The following is a 21,726-nucleotide window of genomic DNA, read 5'->3' on the forward strand; positions in this document are numbered from 1 at the left end:
ACCTCCACTCCACTGCTAGATCTGGTCACCCTTGCAAGCATCAGGCCTCAAAGCCTCAACTTGGAGGTTCAACGTTTCAATGCTATGGGGAGTGGCAAGTCCATAGGGCAGCCATGCTGCTATCCCTGGGTTTCTGGCTTTTAGGAACCGTAGTTTTCAAGACAGATAACTGAAGCTGAGGCTCCAAGACTTTGGCCACCTCGTGAGAAGAGAAGACTCCCTGGGAAAGACCCTGATGCTGGGAAAGATGGAGGGCACAAGGAGAAGGGGACAGAGGACGAGATGGTTGGACAGTGTTTCCGAAGCTACCAACATGAGTCTGACCAAACTGCGGGAGGCAGTGAAAGACAGGAGTGCCTGGCGTGCTCTGGTCCATGGGGTCACAAAGAGTCGGACACGACTGAACGACTGAACAACAACAAGTCTTCAAGATGCCTTTTTTTTGCAGAGCAGGCTGGGAGACAGCTGTGCTTAGATGGACGTGCTGTTTTCTACTTCTGGGGGGTTTAGGTAGTGGTATGGCAGAGGCAGCCTCCGGTTCCGCTCCTCAATTTCCATGGAGATCTGGGCCAGGCGGTTCTGGAAAGCTGCAATGACCTCCTTTGGCTCCTCTTCTGTGAAATGTTCATCAGGGTAGCACCCCAGCGGTCTCTGGAGGGAGATGAGAAACGAGGGTGAGGTTCTAGAAAAGGTGTTTCCCAACCTTTTGGGGCCACTGCCCCCTTGGTGCCATATACTGTGGGGATGTTCAGGGTGGCAGGAGAGGATATGTTGTTTATTAACATCCTTGCTAACTTGCATTAGCAAGTTTCTTCACTTAGCAAGTGCATTCCCCTTTACACAGCAGAAAGCTAGTTGCAAAATCGTGTGAGTTTCTTGAGACAATACGCAATTCAATCTGGCTTGTCCAGATTGAAATGTGTTCTAGTATTTGCCTGGTAAGACTCCCTGAATCCCTCCTAAAAGAATAAAGACTCCACAGTCATATTCATAAGCAATAAGAAGAAAGTTTACTCACGATCATCAGGCAGAGCACAGTGTGATCCCTGAAGGCAGGCTTAAGGCTTAAAGTAACAAACTTATACTAACAGGTTTTTACCCCCATAAGGGAGATGACCTGATGGACCGCTTGGCTGGCAGTCAGGAGTTCATTTCAGGAAGTTCTCAGGATGAAAAGAAGATTTTTCCATCTTCTTTTCATCCTGAGAACTTCCTGGAATGCCTTGTCCTTTTACCAGGTCTGGAAAGGTCACACCCACCCACTAGTCACATGCCAGGAAGGATGCTCCAGGCCAGGAGGAACAGGAAGTTTCGAGTGGCTGGACCAAACATTCCCTTGCATGTCCACTCTAGGAAAACAAGGAATGTTGTATTTGACGGCTCCCAGTGGATTACATCGCACATAAACTCATCCCCAGTGCCATCTATCCCCCACCTTATAAAAAGCATAAACGGTAAAGGGACCCCGACTGTTAGGTCCAGTTGCAGACGACTCTGGGGTTGCGGTGCTCATCTCGCTCTATAGGTCGAGGGAGCCAGCGTGTGTCCACAGACAGCTTCCGGGTCATGTGGCCAGCATGATTAAGCCGCTTCTGGCGAACCAGAGCAGCGCACGGAAACGCCGTAGACCAGGGGTCCCCAAACTAAGGCCCGGGGGCCGGATGCGGCCCAATCGCGTTCTGAATGCAGTCCGCGGATAGTCCGGGAATCAGCGTGTTTTTACATAAATGGAATGTGTCCTTTTATTTAAAATGCATCTCTGGGTTATTTCTGGGGCATAGGAATTCGTTCATTTTTTTTTTCCAAAATATAGTCCGGCCCCCCGCAAGGTCAGAGCGACAGTGGACCAGCCCCCTGCTGAAAAAGTTTGCCGATCCCTGCCGTAGACCATGTAAAAAGGAACTAGGGGTCTTAACAGACCGCAAGCTTAACACGAGTCGGCTGCGTGATGCTGCAGCAAAAAAGGCTAATGCTATTCTAGGCTGCATCAACAAAAGTCTAGTGTCCAGGACAAAGGAAGTAACAGTCGCACTCTATTCTCCCCACCTGGGATACTGTGTCCATTTCTGGGCATCACAGTTTTAAAAAAGGATGTTGACAAGCTGGAAGGTGTGCAGAGAAGGGTGACCAAGTCTGAATGGTGGAAGGAGTTGGGGATGTTTAGGAGTCTGAGAAGTGACATGATAGCCATCTTCAAATAGCTAAAGGGCTGTCCCACGGAAGATGGAACAAGCCTGTTTTCTCTTGCTTCGGAGGGTAGGACCCGAACCAATGTGTTAAAGTTACAAGAAAGGAGATTCCGACTCAACATTGGGAATAACTTTCTGGTGGTAATAGCGGTTTCCATGACCCGCCAAGGAAGATAATAACACAATTCAGAGCAGTAACAATTAATTGAACCACTTTATAGGAAAACAACAAATTGCTTAGAGGTGTTTCGTTCTAGTAAGCCGCATATGAGATTTTTTAAATAAATAAAATGCATTTCAGATTATATTATTTAGTGATGGATGAATCTGTCAGCTTTGGTTTTTCTCAGTTTCTCATTTTGCCATTCCAAAATTTAGTTTTTCACATTTCCATGAATTTGCAAAAGTATCAAAACCAAAAAAAGGGGGGGGGACAAGTCCTCGTGAAAAATAATCAGCATTTTGGTGTGGATTTCTCCTAATGTAACCTCTTTGTATGAAATTTTGCCTAATATACAATTTTTCAAATGATTTTGTTGTATTTTTGTAACATCTTGCTTGCATTGCAAAAATCAGGGAAATACAACTTCCAACGGATGGCTGCGTTTTGATTTGTGTTCCCCCCCCCAAAAAAGTGTGAATTTAGGTAGTTTTGCCTATAAATGTGAACTGAATTTAATACTCCCAACATTCCTAATATATTTAGGGTGGTATTGAACTAAGTTTTCCTCAGAGCAGATTCACTGAACCGAATAACTGTGCATTTATTTCAATGAGTAAAATCGCTGAACCGAATAACTGCGCATTTATTTCAATGAGTAAAACTTAATTGAATCCCACCTTTCCTCCAAGGAGCTCATAGCAGCTGCATACATGGTTTCTCCTCAACACACTATACCCTAACAACAACTCTGCAAGGTAGGCCAGGCCGACAGATAATGAATGACCAGCCAACTTCACCAAGGGATCTTCATTGCTGAGTGGGGATTTGAATGGGAGTAGGGGGTTCCCCACTCCTAGTCCAACGCTAACCACTACTCGACACTGTCTCGTTCAGGTTGGCCCTTTGGTTGCTTTGTAGCAGAATACAGCATACACCTTTTCTTGCTCTGGCTGTGCTTTGTCCCGGATAAGAAGGAGATGGTTATCTGTCATGGAAGCGTTAGTTGACATTCCAACATTGGGGGAGTTGGACTAGATGACCCTTGGAGCCCCTTCCAACTCTACGATTCCATGATGGTAATGATTTATTTATTGAATTTATATACCGCCCTATAGCCAGAGGTCTCAGGGCAGTCCGCAGAACAAAATCAAAATATAAAACCACAACATATATAATCACAATAACCCCCATCAATGCCCCTCTAGTCTTCCTCTTACCTTATCCTCCGGTTCCTTGCTAAGCAGCCAAAGGAGTAGCAAAGTGTTACAGGTCGTGCTGACATCCGGCAAAGTCTCCAGGACGCTCTCGAAAGTCGCCCCGCCCTTGATTTTTGGGGGTGGCTTCCTCATGGAGGAGGGGTAATTGGGCATCCAGGCACCAAAGTCAAACTGGAGAAGAAGAGCTGGAGGTTAGAGGGCCCTGGGCGGTCGAAAGGCACCTGGCACCCTTCCTCTGCCTCCGCCTGGGGAGTGTTGGGAATTACGCTCACTCGGAGACGGCAAACTCCAAGACCCCTGAATGTCTCCCAGGAGGCCCTCTCTGGCTGGCATGTCCCTTCAGTCCAGAGTGCTTATATCTGCGACCCTTCTCTTATGAGAAGAGCACACAAGTCTTCTAGCATCATGCAGCAAGAAGAAGGAAACATCCGTAGATCTAAACTGTTTATTTACAGTCTATATACAGAGAATCCATTTGCACTTCTTTGTTCTCCAAGCTTTGGAGAACAAGAAACAAACTGCGACACAGCAGAAGTGAAAACTAACTTACAATAACACACTCAGGCGGAAGGGATAAGACAGTCTTCTGTTCCCACACTCTCTCTCAGACACTCATGTGATTTATACTAATCATAATAGCAAACTGACGCAGTAGAGGCTACACAAAATCCTAACAGGGAGATGGGTCACCAGAAGATGTTCACTGGGATTGAATCTCAGAGAAAGGAGGGAGATTCTCCATTGGGTGAGGCTGGGGGACCAGCATTGGAAGCTGCCTTCTACGGATGCCATCCCTTGGCCCACCTGGCTCAGAATTGTCTACACCACTCCTCCCCAACCTGGTGCCCTCCAGATGTTGTTGGGGACCACTCCTGCTTCACCTGGCCATTGGCTGTGGTGGTTGTGGCTGGTGGACACTGGAGTCCAATGACATCTGGGGGGCATGATGTAAATGTAAAGGACCCCTGGATGGTTAAATCCAGTCAAAGTCAACTATGGGGTTGCAGCGCTCATCTTGCTTTCAGGCCGAGGGAGCTGGCATTTGCCCGCAGACAGCTTTCCGGGTTATGTGGCAAGCATGACTAAATCGCTTCTGGTGCAATGGGACACTGTGACAAGTGCCAGAGCGCATGCGAATGCCATTTACCTTCCTGCCACAGCGGTACCTATTTATCTACTTGCGCTGGTATGCTTTCGAACTGCTAGGTTGGCAGGAGCTGGGACAGAGCAACGGGAGCTCACCCCATTGAGGGGATTCAAACTGCCAACCTTCCGATCGGCAAGCCCAATAGGCTCAGTGGTGTAGACCACAGCACCACCCCTGTCCCCTTCCATGAGGATAAGGAATGCTGTTCTGACCCTCCCCCCCACATACACACAATTCTCCCTCTCCTTCACCTCTCTTTGCAATCATTTGCATTTCACAGAACAGGAGAAAGATGAAGACCCTAACCTGGCCATTGTTGACGCTGGCATGGCGGATGGAGCAGGTGAATATTACCATGGTGAGGTATTTGGTGAGCTGGGCCATGGTTTCTAGATGCTCAGGGAAGCCTGGAAGGAGAGCAAAATGGGGGTCAAGACGCCACCCCACTCAACTGACCTCCCCCAGAGGTGGTCGCAGCGTGAGGCGATTCAGGGTCCGGCAGCCATTTTTGTAGCTCGCGATGAAGAGGGTGCAGGAAGCAGATCTTACCAGAGGACTCTTGCTGGAAAAGGCACTTGTCAAAAATCTCAGCCACCCAGGCCTGGAGCTCAGGGTCCTCCTTGACAGAACCGTCACTTTTATAGTAGAGATGGACAATGCTGTTCACGAAGCTGCAGCAACAAGAGGAGAAGAGAAAGAGTCGGTGGCAGTGGCCGGTGAGGGTGCAGGAGGAGGGGGAAAAATGACCTCTCTCCCTGCCCAATCTGACTGTGCTGGCCCCAAGGGTTTGTCCATGAAGCGAAGTCCGAGTCCAGTCCTGGGTCCAGGGGTCCAAAGGAGGTCAGTCCGGCGGGGAGCAAGGCAGGGAGCAGGTCAAGGTCCAAGGCAGGTTCAGGCACAAGGTTGCAGGTTGAGCACACGCTTGCAACTAAGTTGCTCACGCAACTTGGGCTGGGTCTGGCTGGCTTTTATCTGGCCCTATGCTTAGGGCGGTCCCGATCCTCCGGAGACTCGCCTCTCCTCCGGGCCTGGAGGCGAGCACTCCTCCTGCAGACACTTAACTCCCTTCGCCTCTCTGCCCTGAGCCTCTGTAGCTCAGGAGAGGCTGGTGGGTTACTGGACCCAGGGGATGCCTCAGCTTCCTCTGAAGAGGCTGGGAGTGGAGCACCTGCAGGCAATGGGTCCTCCCTCCCATCAGGAGCCAGAGCAAACTCTGCTGATGCCTGCACCTGGGGATCCAGCACAGGTGGGGATCCTTCAGGCTCAAGCCCTGGCCCCGGCTCAGCTGGTTCTGGAGGCGGGGAATCCTGTGCAGGTTGGGATCCCTCAGGTTCAGCATCAGAGTCTGACTCCCAGGCCATCACACCGTTGGCCTCTGGATGTGTGGGGTTACTACTCCCATCAGTCCCCAGCTGGCAAAGCATGACTGCAGCATGCTAGACTAGAATGCAGCAGCCAGACTGGTGACTGGGAGTGGCCGCTGAGACCATATTACACCGGTCCTGAAAGACCTACATTGGCTCCCAGTACGTTTCTGAGCACAATTCCAAGTGTTGGTGCTGAACTTTAAAGCCCTAAATGGCCTCAAAGGCCCAGTATACCTGAAGGAGCGTCTCCACACCCATCATTCAGCCTGGACACGGAGGTCCAGCTCCGAAGGCCTTCTGGCGGTTCCCTCCCTGCGAGAAGTGAGGTTACAGGGAACCAGGCAGAGGGCCTTCTTGGTAGTGTCACCTGCCCTGTGGAATGCCCTCCCAGCAGATGTCAAGGAAATAAAACAACTATTTGACTTTTAGAAGACATCTGAAGGCAGCCCTGTTTAGGGAAAACAAAATAAAAAATAAGAAAAATTCCTTCCAGTAGCACCTTAGAGACCAACTAAGTTTGTTCTTGGTATGAGCTTTCGTGTGCATGCACACTTCTTCAGATACACTGAAGTTTTTAATGTTTGATGTTTTATCATGTTTTTAATATTCTGTTAGGGACGTGGGTGACGCTGTGGGTTAAACCACAGAGCCTAGGGCTTGCTGATCAGAAGGTCAGCAGTTCGAATCCCCACGACGGGGTGAGCTCCCGTTGCTCGATCCCTGCTCCTGCCCACCTAGCAGTTCGAAAGCACGTCAAAGTGCAAGTAGATAAATAGGGACCACTCCAGCGGGAAGGTAAACGGCGTTTCCGTGCGCTGCCCTGGTTCACCAGAAGCGGCTTTGTCATGCTGGCCACATGACCCGGAAGCTGTACGCCGGCTCCCACGGCCATTAACGTGAGATGGGTGCTGCAACCCCAGAGTCGGACACGACTGGACCTAATGGTCAGGGGTCCCTTTACCTTTACCTTTAATATTCTGTTGGGAGCCGTCCAGAGTGGATGGGGGCCAGCCAGATGGGCAGGGTATAAGTAATACAATTATTATTATTAATATTACTGTATTATTATTGGTAGTCACTAGGAAAAGAAAATGCTGCAGTAGATGGGCCTCCATTGGCCTCATCTAGTCTCACAGACTGATATGTCTGATGGTTGAACTATCTTACCAACGAAGGCGCCAGAGAGAATCTCTTGACCTAAGTGTGTCCGTAATGATGGCTTTTGAGTTATGGTGCTGGAGGAGACTCTTGAGCATCCCATGGACTGCAAGAAAATCAAACCTCTCCATTCTGAAGGAAATCAGCCCTGAGTGCTCACTGGAAGGACAGATCCTGAAGCTGAGGCTCCAATACTTTGGCCACCTCATGAGAAGAGAAGACTCTCTAGAAAAGTCTCTGATGCTGGGAAAGATGGAGGGCACAAGGACGAGGGGACGACAGAGGACGAGATGGTTGGACAGTGTTCTCAAAGCTACCAACATGAGTCTGACCAAACAGCGGGAGGCAGTGGAAGACAGGAGTGCCTGGTGTGCTGTGGTCCATGGGGTCACGAAGAGTCGGACACGACTGAACGACTAAACAACAACAACAACAAATGATGGCTTCTCCCCCAGTGAGATTATGCTTGCAAGCGACACGACCTACTTAGCAATATTCTAAATCTTGTTCCTTTCCAAGTCTAGGAATTCCAGGATTTGAAGAGATGGGCAGGAGGTATGCCTTGCAGCCCTCCCTGTGTCCCCAGCAGGAAAACTTGCCCTCGCTTTCTGCTTTGCCCCTCTCCGCCCTCCCGGAGCCCGGATCGCACCTCTCAATGGCTTCCCAGAGCTTCATGCCGTCCTCCTTGTAGTAGTAGCCAGGGAGCGACTCAAGCCCCCTCTCCCGGAGGTCGTCAGGGAGGCAGAGGGTGGAATATGTCAGCGCCGAAAGACCTTTAGCCAGCAGGTGTGACAGACCGTGGAAGCCTGTGGCCATGGCCTGGGAGAGAGAAAAGGCCCATTTTGAGAAGCTTGTTACGCGGTGGAGTAAATGCAAAGTCAAGTGCCCTGGGGGGAAAACGGGACATCTTGTTTTTTCATGAGAGATCACAGCCATTTTGGGTGCTCTTGCACTGAAAGGGGCAGAGAGGTGCGGGTCACGAGACTCTCCTGGGAGAGCATCCCAGAAGACACATGTCCCGGTTTGGGGTCTGGAAAAATTGGTTGTTATGGGAATGCCGTATTGCAGGTAAGATGCTGAGCTCAGAAACAGGAAAGCTTAAGGCAGGGAATTCCAAAGTGTATTCATTATAATATTATTATTTCTGCTATTCTTTTTCTTCCTTCCTTCCTTCCTTCTCTCTCTCTCTCTCTCCCTCCCCCTCTCTTTCTTTTTGTATATAATTTTTTTATTAAATTTTCTGTTTTACAGTTTAAAGGATCATTTCCCAATACTCTTTTACCCTTTTACAAGTCTACCACATATTATTATTATTATTATTATTATTATTATTATTATTATTATTATTATTTCTTAGACTGGCTAGCTGCTTGTTGCAAAGAGGTCTCTGAGCAATTTATGGCATACAGTATAATAGCCTTTTGAGAGGGGTGGGGGTGTTCAATCCCAAGGGTTCTGCGTATACGTAAAAATCACATATAGAATCATAGAATCCTAGAGTTGGGCCATCCAGTCCAACCCCCTGCCAAGCAGGAAACACCATCAAAGCATTCCTGACAGATGGCTGTCAAGCCTCCGCTTAAAGACCTCCAAAGAAGGAGACTCCACCACACTCCTTGGCAGCAAATTCCACTGTCCAACAGCTCTCACTGTCAGGAAATTCTTCCTAATGTTTAGGTGGAATCTTCTTTCTTGTAGTTTGAATCCATTGCCCCGTGTCCGCTTTTCTGGAGCAGCAGAAAACAACCTTTCTCCCTCCTCTAGATGGCATCCTTTGATATATTTGAACATGGCTATCATATCACCCCTTAACCTTCTCTTCTCCAGGCTAAACATACCCAGCTCCCTAAGCCGTTCCTCATAAGGCATTGTTTCCAGGCCTTTGACCATTTTGGTTGCCCTCCTCTGGACATGTTCCAGCTTGTCAGTATCCTTCTTGAACTGTGGTGCCCAGAACTGGACACAGTATTTCAGGTGAGGTCTGACCAGAGCGGAAAACAGTGGTACTATTACTTCCCTTGATCTAGATGCTATACTCCTATTGATGCAGCCCAGAATTGCATTGGCTTTTTTAGCTGCTGCATCACACTGTTGACTCATGTCAAGTTTATGGTCTACCAAGACTCCTAGATCCTTTTCACATGTACTGCTCTCAAGCCAGGTGTCACCCATCCTGTATTTGTGCCTTTCATATATTTTTTGCCCAAGTGTAGTAGTTTACATTTCTCCTGTTAAAATTCATCTTGTTTGCTTTGGCCCAGTTCTCTAATCTGTTAAGGTCATTTGAAGTGTGATCCTGTCCTCTGGGGTATTAGCCACCCATGGAGCTACCCATGGCTAGCGGGTGGCAGAGAGAGAAGGAGAATCCCCCATAATCCCAGACCCCCATGCACTGTGTTGGCCTCGCCCAGCAAGCAAGGAGGAGAAGCTTAAAATCTCTTTTTGTGCTGGGTAACCAAGGGGACCCAAGGCAAAAAGAGCTCTTAATACGGTCCTCTGCTTTGCTCAGGGTTAACTGTGCAATTTCAAGCAGCACACTTTCAACTGCGTATGGTTGGTATCACATGAGTAAGATGCAACTGCACTGCTTTTAAAAGCATGCATAAATAAAAGACATCTGAAGGCAGCCCTGTTTAGGGAAGTTTTTAATGACTGGTGTTTTAATGCATTTTTAATATTTTGTTGGAAGCTGCCCAGAGTGGCGGGGTATAAATAATAAAATATTATTATTATATTATTATTATTATGATTATTATTATTATTATTAATTACATTATAAATATCGACTTGATCATACAGAAACACCATGCAATTCACACAAAAAAAATGCAAAAACGCATCCCAATGGAAGTAAAAAGCTTTGGCAGTGAGTCAACAACAGCCTCGGCCAAGTATACCTGAAGGAGCATCTCCACCCCCATCGTTCACTGAGGTCCACTTCCGAGGGGCTTCTGGCGGTTTCCCTCCCTACGAGAAACGAGGTTACAGGAACCAGGCACAGGGCCTTCTCGGTGGTGGCGCCCTCCCATCAGATGTCAAGGAAATAAACAACTCTCTGACTTTTAGAAGACATCTGAAGGCAGCCCTGTTTAGGGAAGTTTTTAATGACTGGTGTTTTAATGCATTTTTGTTGGTTTGATGTTTTATTGTGTTTTTAATATTCTGTTGGGAGCTGCCCAGAGTGGTTTGGGAACCCAGCCAGATGGGCGGGGTATTAATAATAATAATAATAATAATAATAATAATAATTTTATTAGCAGTTTATTTCCATATCAGGGGCAAAGGTCTTCATTGTGAGCAACTGTCCCCAGGATCAGACTACTATGGGTTAAGCTAAAGATCAGCGCCTACCAGGTCTATGAGGCCACCTGGAGCAAAGAGGTTCCCCCTGCCGAGGACGTTGATATGGAGCGTATATCTGAAGTGTGGGATTAACAGCTGTGGGTGAGAGAGAAAAAAACAAGAAGGTCAGAGAAAGGAGGTCACTGGGGTTGGGGGAGTCCAAGGGAGGGAGAGGTGAGATAAACCCCTTCCCCAAACCTCGCACAGGCCAACTCTGGGTATGTCCTCCCTCTACAAATATTTTCATAGAATTGCAGAGTTGGAAGGGACCCCCAAGGGTCATCAACTCCAACCCCCTACAACGCAGCTTAAAAATCCCTGGCGGATGTTGTCCAGCCCCCTTTGTTTAAAAACATCCCATGAAGGAGGTTTAGAGAGAATTTATCCCAACATATGCCAACATATGCCTCTTTGCATGCCGTTGGACCTAATAGACACATTTGTTGCAAAGCCAATTCCCCAATAATAATAATCTTAATCCAATTTTGTACATTCTTTTCACTATTATACGCATTCATATGCACGCTGTGCCCTGTTGCATTTTTGCTGCACGTCACTGGACAACTGCCGTGATGTGAAAAAAATTCAGAGAGGCATAGATTTCAAAGGACAAAACGTCACAAACACATGTACTCATTCCAGATAACGGAGCAAATAACCCAGCTTCAGTACTTGCAAGGGGGCACTGCAATGCCCCTGAGGGATGTCAATTGAGGACTAGGGGTGTGACTAAGAGGGACTAGGAGGACGTGGGTCTAAACCACAGAGCCTAGGGCTTGCTGATCAGAAGGTTGGCGGTTCGAATCCCCGCAACGGGGTGAGCTCCCGTTGCTCAGTCCCTGCTCCCGCCAACCTAGCAGTTTGAAAGTACGTCAAAGTGCAAGTAGATAAATAGGTACCACTCCGGTGGGAAGGTGAACGACATTTCCGTGCGCTGCTCTGGTTCGCCAGAAGCGGCTTAGTCATACTGGCCACATGACCCGGAAGCTGTACGCCGGCTCCCTCAGCCAGTAAAGCGAGATGAGCGCCGCAACCCCAGAGTCGTCCGCGACTGGTCTTAACTGTCAGGGGCCCCTTTACCTAGGAGTGTGATACACAGCTCTCTTCTCCAAGGAAAGGGTCAGGGAGCTCAGGAGGAATAGCTGAGGGCACCACCGCCTCCCAGAATGTGCCGCCTGAGGCAGCCACCTCACGCTGCCCAATGGCAGGGCTGGCCCTCCCTGCAACCCACACCAACTTGTGCACCGGGGTGGCACATGGGCAGTTGCCGCAGGGTGGCCAGCAGGAAGACTTCCCCACCAGGTGCGTGTGAAGCAGGTGGGTGAGCACCTCGTGGATGTGGAAACTGCTGTTTCGCACCCAGAGCTTTGCCAGACACCAGTCCCACTCCGAATCGGTGGGCAAGAAGATGGGGCTCTCTGGTCCGGGTTGCTGGGTGAGCTGGAAAAAGGAAAGCATTGTTCAGGCCGTCGTTTGCGGCGGTTGCTTTTCGAGAGCAAGTTACTAGTCCCTTGGGAGGGAAGCGGAAATGGTGCCGCAGGTCAAAACGGAGCAAACCCATATTGTTTTGCAGTCAGGTTTCTGTAGGAATATGTTTGCACTTCTGGGTTGTACAAAACTATTCACCCAGCAGGCCCCCATCCATGAGGCAACGGCACAAAGCCAGGAATCTTTATTCTCCAAACCAGGCATGTCCAAAGTCCGTTTTCGGGGGCCTAATCGGTTTAATCCAGCCCCTGTGGTAGTTTATTTCCAGGGGTAAAATCCCAAAAAACCTAAAATCATAAAAAGGTCAACAACTACAATCCTTAAAAAAAGGTCAGCGGCCCTTCACTTCATCAAATCTGGCCCTCATCAAATCTTGCTGTAACCCATGGGTAGGCAAACTAAGGCCCGGGGGCCAGATCTGGCCCAATCGCCTTCTAAATCTGGCTTGTGGACAGTCCAGGAACCAGCGTGCTTTTACATGAGTAGAATGTGTCCTTTTATTTAAAATGCATCTCTGGGTTATTTGAGTGACCCTCCTTCCTTCTGCATAGCAACATTTCTCTTTCTTTCTTTCTTTCTTTCTTTCTTCTTCTTTCTTTCTTCTTTCTTTCTTTCTTTCATCTCTCTCGCAAACATTTCTCTCTCACACTCACTCACACACACACACACACACAAACTTTCTCTCTCTCTCTCTCTCTCTCTCTCTCTCACACACACACACACACAAACTTACTTTCTTTCTTTCTTTCTTTCTTTCTTTCTTTCTCTCTCTCTCTCTCTCTCTCTCTCTCTCTCTCTCTCTCTCTCTCTCTCTCTCTCTTTCTCTCTCTTCTCTCTCTCTTTCTCTCTCTCTCAGGCCTTGCCGGAATTTGCCACCCCAGAGGGAGACGGGCGTTACCTGGATGGCAATGGGGATCATCTCCCCCAGGGGAGTCGAGTGCAGGAGGCAGAGAGGAGCAGAGATATGCTGCAGGGAACCGTTCAGCTTGGCGGCCGGAACGCCTTCCAGAATCTGGCAGTCGATGAGGAAGATGGTGCCCTTCTGTAAGTCAACGCAAGAGGAGGCTGCCATTAATAGGATGGAGGGGTGAGGTAGGACAATAATACACCTCCAAAATGAAAAGTGGCATCTATCTAGTAAAGGCTTTCTGGGAAACGATATATAACGAGTTAAAGAAAATGTTCAAAAACACTTCTGTAAAAAAAAAAAAACAGAAGATAGGAGGCTGTTCATGTATGCAACAACAGTGGCAAGGACTCTTTTAGCCCAAAAATGGAAGCGACAAGAAATACCAGCGACAGAAGAGCGGCGGATGAAGACGATGGAATATGCAGAATTGGTGAAGCTGACTGGGAAAATTTGAAACCAGCATAATCAAGTATTCCAAAAGGACTGGAGTAAAATTATACAATATTTGAAAGAACATTGTAAGCAATTAACAACCCTAGTAGGGTTATCTGAAGATTCGTAATGAGAATTTTTTTTACCTTTATATATTTATTTAAACTTGGATGTATTTTGTGATGAGTCTTATTAGAAATGGAAAAATATACAAAATGCTGTGATATAAAGGTTAACTTTGAAAGCCAAAAGGTGGGAGGGGAGGAAGTCGATACACTCTAAAGAGTCAAAGGGGTAAAGTGGAAATAATGATGTGATTATATATGTTTAAATGGAAAATTTAATGAAAATTATTTTGAAAATAAAATAAAAGTGGCATTTATCTGGCTGCCTGTCTAGTAATATACAGGTGAAACTCGAAAAATTAGAATATCGTGGAAAAGTCCATTTATGTAAGCAATTGTTTTTATTAGCTACTGGAGTTTAATATATGAGATAGACTCACGACATGCAAAGCGAGATATGTCAAGCCTTTGCTTGTTATAATTGTGATGATTATGGCGTACGGCTGATGAGAACCCCAAAGTTGAAATTGTTAATTTGAGGTTCTCACCAGCTGTACGCCATAATCATCACAATTATAACAAACAAAGGCTTGACATATCTCGCTTTGCATGTCACGAGTCTATCTCATATATTAGTTTCACCTTTTAAGTTGAATTACTGAAAGAAATGAACCTTTCCACGATATTCTAATTTTTCGAGTTTCACCTGTAAATTGTATTTCCTTTCCACTGACTCATTGCAAGTCTGTAGTAAACGACGTGAGAATATTGGAGACAATGCAAACACCCAAAGCTTTAAATGACAATTACGGAATCTTACGAAAGAGCATCAAAATTGCAAAAGAGAATGAGCAGAAAAAGAAGGGCGGGCTCAACAATTCACGAAAAAATGAACCAAGCGAGAGGATAGAGCGAAGGGCACCCCTGATCTGAGGATGGAGACACTTTCTGATGCTGCATTCAGCAGGTGTGGGGGCCCAGCCTGTCTTCTTACCTTCAGCTCCTCCTCCAGGGTGGTGTGCTCCTCCAAGGATTTGGCAACCATCTCATGTGTGACGGGGAAATTGCCTGGGATCTCGGTGCAGCGCCGGATGACGACAGGATTCACTCCGTTGAGATACTGGTACCCAAAGAAAGCATCTTCATCCCAGTGCATGCTGACGTATTCTGGGGGGCACAGAGATGTCCTGGCTGGGTAAGGTATCAGAGAGGGCAGATTTCCTTTGGTGGGTGTGCTAAGGGGAGGCGCACAGGCCTTTATTCAGAGGTGGGGTGGATGGGACGAACCGCAAAAGTCCTTCAGTCCTCAGTTCCTCCCATCCATAAAGTGGGTCTAATAGCTCTGCATGTTTGGCAGGATTCTGTGTAGCCACAGGAAAAAGGCTTAGACTGTGGTAGCAGGTGCAGAATTTAGGCTCCCGGGAATCTCAGCCATAGGAACTTGCTGTCTTTACGGCTGGGAAAACATGCTGGAATTGTGAAATCTCAGGAGCTGAATGAGATTTTAGGGTCATTGCCACGCCATTCCCAGAGTGGTTTAACCATCAATCCCTTTTCACAGGGAACTTTGGGGATTTTGCCCCTCTGAGGGGGGAATAGGGGTCTGTTGACAACTCTCAGCATTTTTAACAAAATACATCTCCCAGAATTCTTTGGGGTTCAGCATGTTTTTACATGAGTAGAATGTGTCCTTTTATTTAAAATGCATCTCTGGGTTATTTGTGGAGCATAGGAATTTGTTCAAAACCCCCCCCCCAATATATATATATAGTCTGGCCCACCACATGGTCTGAGGGACGGTGGACCGGCCCATGGCTGGAAAAGGTTGCTGACCCCTGCTTTACAGGCTGAGGGAGCCGACGTTTGTCCACAGACAATTTTTCTGGGTCATGTGGCCAGCTTGCCTAAACCGCTTCTGGCGAACCAGAGCAGCGCACGGAAACGCCGTTTACCTTCCCTCTGGAGCGGTACCTATTTATCTACTTGCACCCTTTGGCGTGCTTTCAAACTGCTAGGTTGGCAGGAGCTGGGACCGAACAAAAGGAGCTCACCCCATCACGGGGATTCGAACCGCCGACCTTCTGATCGGCAAGCCCTAGGCTCAGTACTTTACACCACAGCGCCACCCGCGTCCCTTCTGGATGAAGATACTGACCTGAAACAGGGGATCGATAAAACCAAAAAGCCCTTCTCACATCATCCAGCTTCCGCCAAGAATTCTTACAATCCAGCAAACCTTTCAGTTTCAACTCAACTTCTCTGGCATTCAGAAAGGAAAATAAAACGTATTGAAGAGTGGGGGAAACTGGGTCTCCAAAGCTCCCCTTGCGACTTCCCCCCACCCTCGATCTATGACTGGCAGAAACAAAACAGCTACAGCATAGATATTTCCCACAGCATAGTAGGGAGGAACAGGCCCGTCTTAGAAGGATTGGCCGCCCTGGCGCAGCGATCCCTCGGCGCCCCCAGCCTGCCGCCTCTCCGCCCGCCTCCCTCCCGCGCTGGCCGCCCCTCGGGAGGGGGGGTGGGCGAGCGGAGATGAGAGGCGTGGCGTTGGAGCGGGCGCCCGCTCTCCGGCGGGCGGAGGATGAGGGGCGGGCGGGCGCTCGCGCACCGGCGGGAGGGCGGGCGGGCTGCAAACCGGCCGCCCTCGCCTCCCAGAGCCCCAGCTGGAGTGCTGGAAGGTCGCGCAAAGCCCCGCGCCGCTTCAGCGCTCCAGCTGGGGCTCCGGGAGGCGAGGGCGGGCGGCTTACAGCCCGCCCGCCCGCCGGCGCACGAGTGCCCGCCTGCCCGTGGGGGCGGGGGCGGGTTGGGGAGGGGGAGCCCGGTATGCCGGTGGGCTCGCGGGGGCGCCCCTGGGGTGCCCTGCGCCCTGGCGCGCCGCGCCACCGGCCTCTATGGATGAGACGGCTCTGGGGAGGAACTTCCCCTGTTGAGTTCCTGCCTGCTCTACAAGCCTTAATGGCAAAAGGGCTGGGAATTTTGTACTGCCACTGCTTATTCCACACACAGGTACATTCTTGCCAATCGATATTCGTTCCCTTGTCAGAACATTTAAAATCCAACAAAATTTGCTATGGGCAAAAGGGTTGAACCAGAATTTTTGCAAAAGTTCAGATCCTGGGGAACTCCTCTCATCTTTCCTCCAACTTCCCACTCTGCCGCCCATGTCCCAACAGATACCGGTACTTACGACGCCACCATTTGCACCCGGAAGGCACTGTATCGGCTGCAGGAATACTGATCATTCGGATGCAAATTGTCAACGCAGTCAACATCTAGGCAATGGGGCCAGCCTGGCTGATATTCTTTATATCTGCGCCAACAGACAAACATAAATGTTTGCAGAAATCCATCAATGGGGGGAAACTGCATAAAAATTAACGTATCAGTAAAAATAGAAATGTGCATTATATTTGATGAAAATTGCTTGCAGAAAGGTGTGCCTCACTCAAAACTGCTTTAAAAATGAGTATAGGGGATTTTGCGGGGAAATATTGCTAAATTTTCACAGGGACTTAGAAATTAGCCCCTCAAAGTGATTTGGAAACGTGGGAAACTGAACTAAAGACGGGGGAAGTGAGAAACCCTGGGGAGAGCCACACCATACATTCAATGCACACGACTTCTCCCAAAGAACCCTGGGAACTGCAGTTTCCCTTCGCTGAGCTACAATTCCCAGCACCCTTGCCGAAAGACAGCTCCCAGTTTCCTTCGAAGTAAGTGCTTTAAATGTATGGTGCAGAGAGTGCCCTGAAATCTTATTCGGCTCCTGAGATTTCACACTTCCAAGCATATTATGCCAACCATAAGGACTAGGAAGTCGCCGAGATTCTCGGGAACCTAAATTCTGCCTGCGTGGAATGTGCTTTAAATTGTACAATGTGGCTCTGCCCTGAGAGAGCCCAATGTTGACAGACTGACTCGTCCCTGCAACCGACTCCCGGCCCCTTCAGGTGAGCTAGCCACAGAATCTGCTCACCTGTAGGCCTCTTGCTTCGCCCGCAGCTCATCTCTCCGATGTTGTAAGAGCATCTGGTTCTCCTTGTCCATGCAAACGGTTTTGGCTGGAGGGAAGAGAGGCGGGTGGGATGGAAAGAGAGTTTTTTTGCTGGGAGGAAAGATCGCAGGGCGGGGCTTTCTCTGGCAACCTGGCTCCATCCCTCTGAACCCAGGGCCAGCTTTGAGGCCACAGCCCTGCCTTTGTAGAACCAGAGATCTTTCTCTATCACGGTAGGAAAACCTCCTCTGGATTTCTGTCTGCCCAGCTTGTTCTAATAAGGACTGCCGCTTCAAGAACTCAAGCCTGAGCTTGCTTCCCTTCCTCTTCCCTCCCCATAGCTTTTTCCTTTTGTGTCGTGACTTTCAGATTGCCAGCCTCAGGGCAGATACTACCTTGCCACAGACATTGTAAGCCGCACCTGGAGCCTTTTTGGCTAAACAGCTAGTCCATAATAATCATAATTACAATGATATATATATATATCTCCTTTGTGGAGTGGGTGGCTGTGGCAGCACAGAACCTTTGGCCTTGAGGAATGCTAATCGGGTGGGGAGGAAGTCTTGGATGTGATACGCCAAGCCGGAAAGGCGTTGCTCCTTCCCCTTCCCCTCTGTGGAAATACCAGAAAGCCGGACAAGGTCTCTCACCTGCCCCTTCTCTGAGCTCGAGGGTCTGGTACCCCAGAAGCCACTGGTAGCAAGGGAAACGATATATCTCCCCCTGGGGGGCGTCCACTTCAACGTAGCTGCAGTTCCAGTTTGTCTGGGGGAAGGTGCTGTACTTCTCCTTGTGGAGCCGGACCAACAGGATGGGGCCCAAGTCCTGCTCACTTTGGACCACATATTCACCCACCTGAGAGGCAGAAGGGGAGAGTTTAAGGCATCGGGGACAACCGGAAGAGGCTGTGTTTTCTCAACCGCCTTCCCTTCCAGCAAAAAGACACAGGACTTTCTTAAAGGATCCCAGCAGTAAGCCTGAGAGTTAACCAAACCCAAAAAGTGTTCTGCACACAATAAATCAGTTTTGAGTTTATCCCTCCACCCGCTCATCCCATCACTTGCATCTTCACGAAGGTTTAGCCCCAAACTAGGCTATCAGAACAGCAGAAGCAGCTGGGAAGGGAGGATAGGAGTTCATAGGTTTTTAAAAATACAGTAATCATTTTGTATGTTGCCTTTGTTTCTCAATTTCATCCTTTTACATGGTTTTGCGTGTACTGCGGTATTTTATGCATTGTGCCTTGCAGTCATTTGTATTGATCATGGTTTATTGTAATTGCTAAGTTTCTGTTTCAATATTATTTGCTGATGTTTTGAGAGTTAATTTTATCGTGCACTATTATATTCCAATAGGCTATATTAAACATCGCTTTATTTGATATACAGTAAGTCGTTCCATTTTAAAGTTAGGCTTTATTGTGACTTCTTGTATCGGGTCAGGTAATCATTATAAGGTGTGTGTTCTTCGCTGTATATTTTGTTGGCTGTGAACCACCTTGTGTATAGTAACATAGAAAGGCGGTACGTATATGGATTAAAATTTAAACGAGATTAAAAAAAATTAGGGCTGAGATGAAATCCTGCTGAAATCAGTGTAGACAATGACCGTTCCCCACATCAAATGGGGGGGCCGACATTTGCGTGGTCGCGCACAGCCCCTTGAGCTCCTAGGCGACACCTGGTAGTTCGGACTGGCTGTGCCTTCCCCCAAGAGGGATACCTGGGGTCTCCACCTACCCCAGCTAAGCACCCAATCCCACCTGGTGGGAGGCGTTGCCAGGGGATTGGCCAGGTAAGGGGAGGGACTACCTACATAGCCCACACAACAGAAGGTATCTGAAGAAGTGTGCATGCACACAAAAGCTCATACCAAGAACAAACTTAGTTGGTCTCTAAGGTGCTACTGGAAGGAATTTTTTACTTTATTTTGATTTAACAATAGAAGGTATAGCAGCAGTCGGTCTCCGGAGCTTCTCCCACCCTCCACTCCCTCAATTAACGCTTATTTTTGCAGGTTAACCTCTTCTCCACAGGTACGCAGGCGCTGCTATGTCAAGGCCGCTGTTGAAGGGCCGGAAAGGAATTTCCCTGCATTGGCAGGTTTTGCCTTTCCCGTAGCAATTCGTCACAACTTTGGCGGTTTCAGGCCTTGGGCGGAATCCTTTAGTCATCTTTCTAAATGGGGGTGGGGGGGTGGGGCGGTGACTCCATGCCCCCAGTGCGGCGGCGATACCAGGGTTCCCCATTAAAGGGGTATTGGGGGGAGGCGTTGACCGTACGCCCAGAGGTTGTCATTGCTCTTCCCCACCAGTGCCAGCAAAATGGGGGGTGGGCTATCTGCTTGAACATATGTTCTCCAGAGCTAGCCCAATCCCCGTACATTCTGGATAACTCCTGCTGTTTCCCAGATCCACAGCTGGGGGGCTGGGAAGGATAAACGCCCAATACCTGATCCAAGGTCTCCCTACATCTGAATCTTAACAAAGCTGTGGCCAATTTTAATCCCATAGCACGTTGTCTTGTGGCCTTATTCCGCTCGGGGGGTCACCTGGCGGGCTCGTTATAAAGGAGCTCCCGAAACCCAAAGCACTCACCTCTCCGGGTGAAAAGTCTTTGCCGCAATTATCCAGCTGGGATTTGGGGCTCTCCCCTCGAGATCCCACCAAGGTGATGGAGATGGAATCCATGGTCCCCGCACACAGGTAGTGGCCTGTGGCGACCCGGATTTTGTAGGTAGTAGCCATGGGGGCTGCAGCTGCGGGACTTTTCCAGAAACCTTGATGAAAGCCAGCGAGGTTTTTATTCCCCCCCCCCTCCCTCTGCCTGCTTCCAGTCCAGAATGTGGCTGTTTAAAGGAGAAGCCCAGCCAGTTCCCCCACTGCCCCGCCTTGCAGCGTTGACACTTGGGAGAGAATTTGGGAGTAACCACGAGGAGGGCCCCTCCTGACTCCCACGCACGCTCACCTGGGACAGGTGCAGGTTAATGCAGGCGGGTGGGGCGTTCCACTTCGCCGGAGCTTTATCAGATGCTGGGAGATCTTGGGTTCGAGACCAGAGGCTGCAGGCAAAGCCGGCTTCCTTTTATCTGCAGGAAAGATTTTTAAAAAAATTAATCAGTGACAAATTATTAAAACACCAGAGGACTCCCCAACTCGAAGGATTATCTTTGGCTCTGCAATCTTGACATGGGAAATTCTCGCAGGCTTTTGAAAGCAAGCATACCATGCTGCGTAATCTGATTGGCTGGGTTCATAGCATGCGGTACCAGCTGCTGCTGGAACATTTCATTTCATTTTTTTAAAATTTATTTTTGTATACCGTCTTTCTATCCTACAATACTCAAGGCGGTTTACAAGCTGAAGAAACAAACAAAAAAATGTACATCTTACAACAATCTAATGCCATACAAAAATGTGATAATAAAACAAAACTTTAAAATAAGCAGCCTACACCGAAAAGTAACATTCAACAAATATTAGAGTAGTATAAAATAATAATATCAACATATAAAAGTTAAACAGAAATCCACTCAACAGTTACAATAAATAATTTCAAACTAATCAATAAAACAACGGCAAGCCACAGTATGTAAAATATTACAATACAAATTGAGAAGCAAAGACTAGAGCAGGCATCCCCAAACTCGGCCCTCCAGATAATTTGGGACTACAATTCCCATCATCCCTGACCACTAGTCCTGTTAGCTAGGGATGATGGGAGTTGTAGTCCAAAAACATCTGGAGGGCCGAGTTTGGGGGTGCCTGGACCAGAGGGTGGGGCAAGGCAGGTGGAAGAAGGCCTTGCCCGATGGAGTCTCTCCCCTCACAGTTCTTCCTTCAGGAACAGCTCCTTTATGAAGAATCCCAGCGCCAGGGATGGGGCAAGGCAGGTGGAAAGAGGCATTGCCTGATGGGTTGCCAGGATAATGCCCAATGTTGCCAGATCAGCTGCTTGTCATGCTGCAGCACTAATCCAGTCTGGAACCAGAACTGGGGCCCCTCACCCTTGGAGGGAACTTCACTGCCAATTCTGCCATCGCAGCAAGATCCGGGTGGCCGTGCCTACTACTTTAAAGAGGATAGTCTTCTGATTCTTCTACTTACTTATTTTAATCAACACATCATTTTTTTTAAAAAAAAAATCCCTCCCAAACTGTGTTACAAAAATAACATTGATTGAATGAATATAAACTGACCCTCTTCCCTCCTTGAACAGGATTCAGGATTCATGCAACATTTTTTTAAAA

The 21,726-nt window shown here is 48.4% G+C and overlaps 1 protein-coding gene across 1 annotated transcript; it reads right to left on the minus strand.

The window, feature by feature from the left end:
• Positions 1 to 428: 428 nt before the first annotated feature.
• On the minus strand, positions 429 to 20,278 carry LOC117059010 (hydroperoxide isomerase ALOXE3-like). The gene is given in 15 exon segments (XM_033170457.1): positions 429 to 651; positions 3,570 to 3,740; positions 5,023 to 5,123; positions 5,266 to 5,387; positions 7,891 to 8,060; positions 10,593 to 10,679; positions 11,821 to 11,882; positions 11,885 to 12,023; positions 12,970 to 13,113; positions 14,473 to 14,645; positions 15,634 to 15,737; positions 16,672 to 16,794; positions 17,461 to 17,545; positions 18,129 to 18,333; positions 20,075 to 20,278. Coding segments are annotated over 15 exon segments (2,016 nt in total). The 5' UTR covers positions 20,225 to 20,278; the 3' UTR covers positions 429 to 471.
• Between the last annotated feature and the right edge of the window lie 1,448 nt (positions 20,279 to 21,726).

This window comes from Lacerta agilis, chromosome 14 (assembly GCF_009819535.1).
Source record: "Lacerta agilis isolate rLacAgi1 chromosome 14, rLacAgi1.pri, whole genome shotgun sequence".
Classification (NCBI taxonomy): domain Eukaryota; kingdom Metazoa; phylum Chordata; class Lepidosauria; order Squamata; family Lacertidae; genus Lacerta; species Lacerta agilis.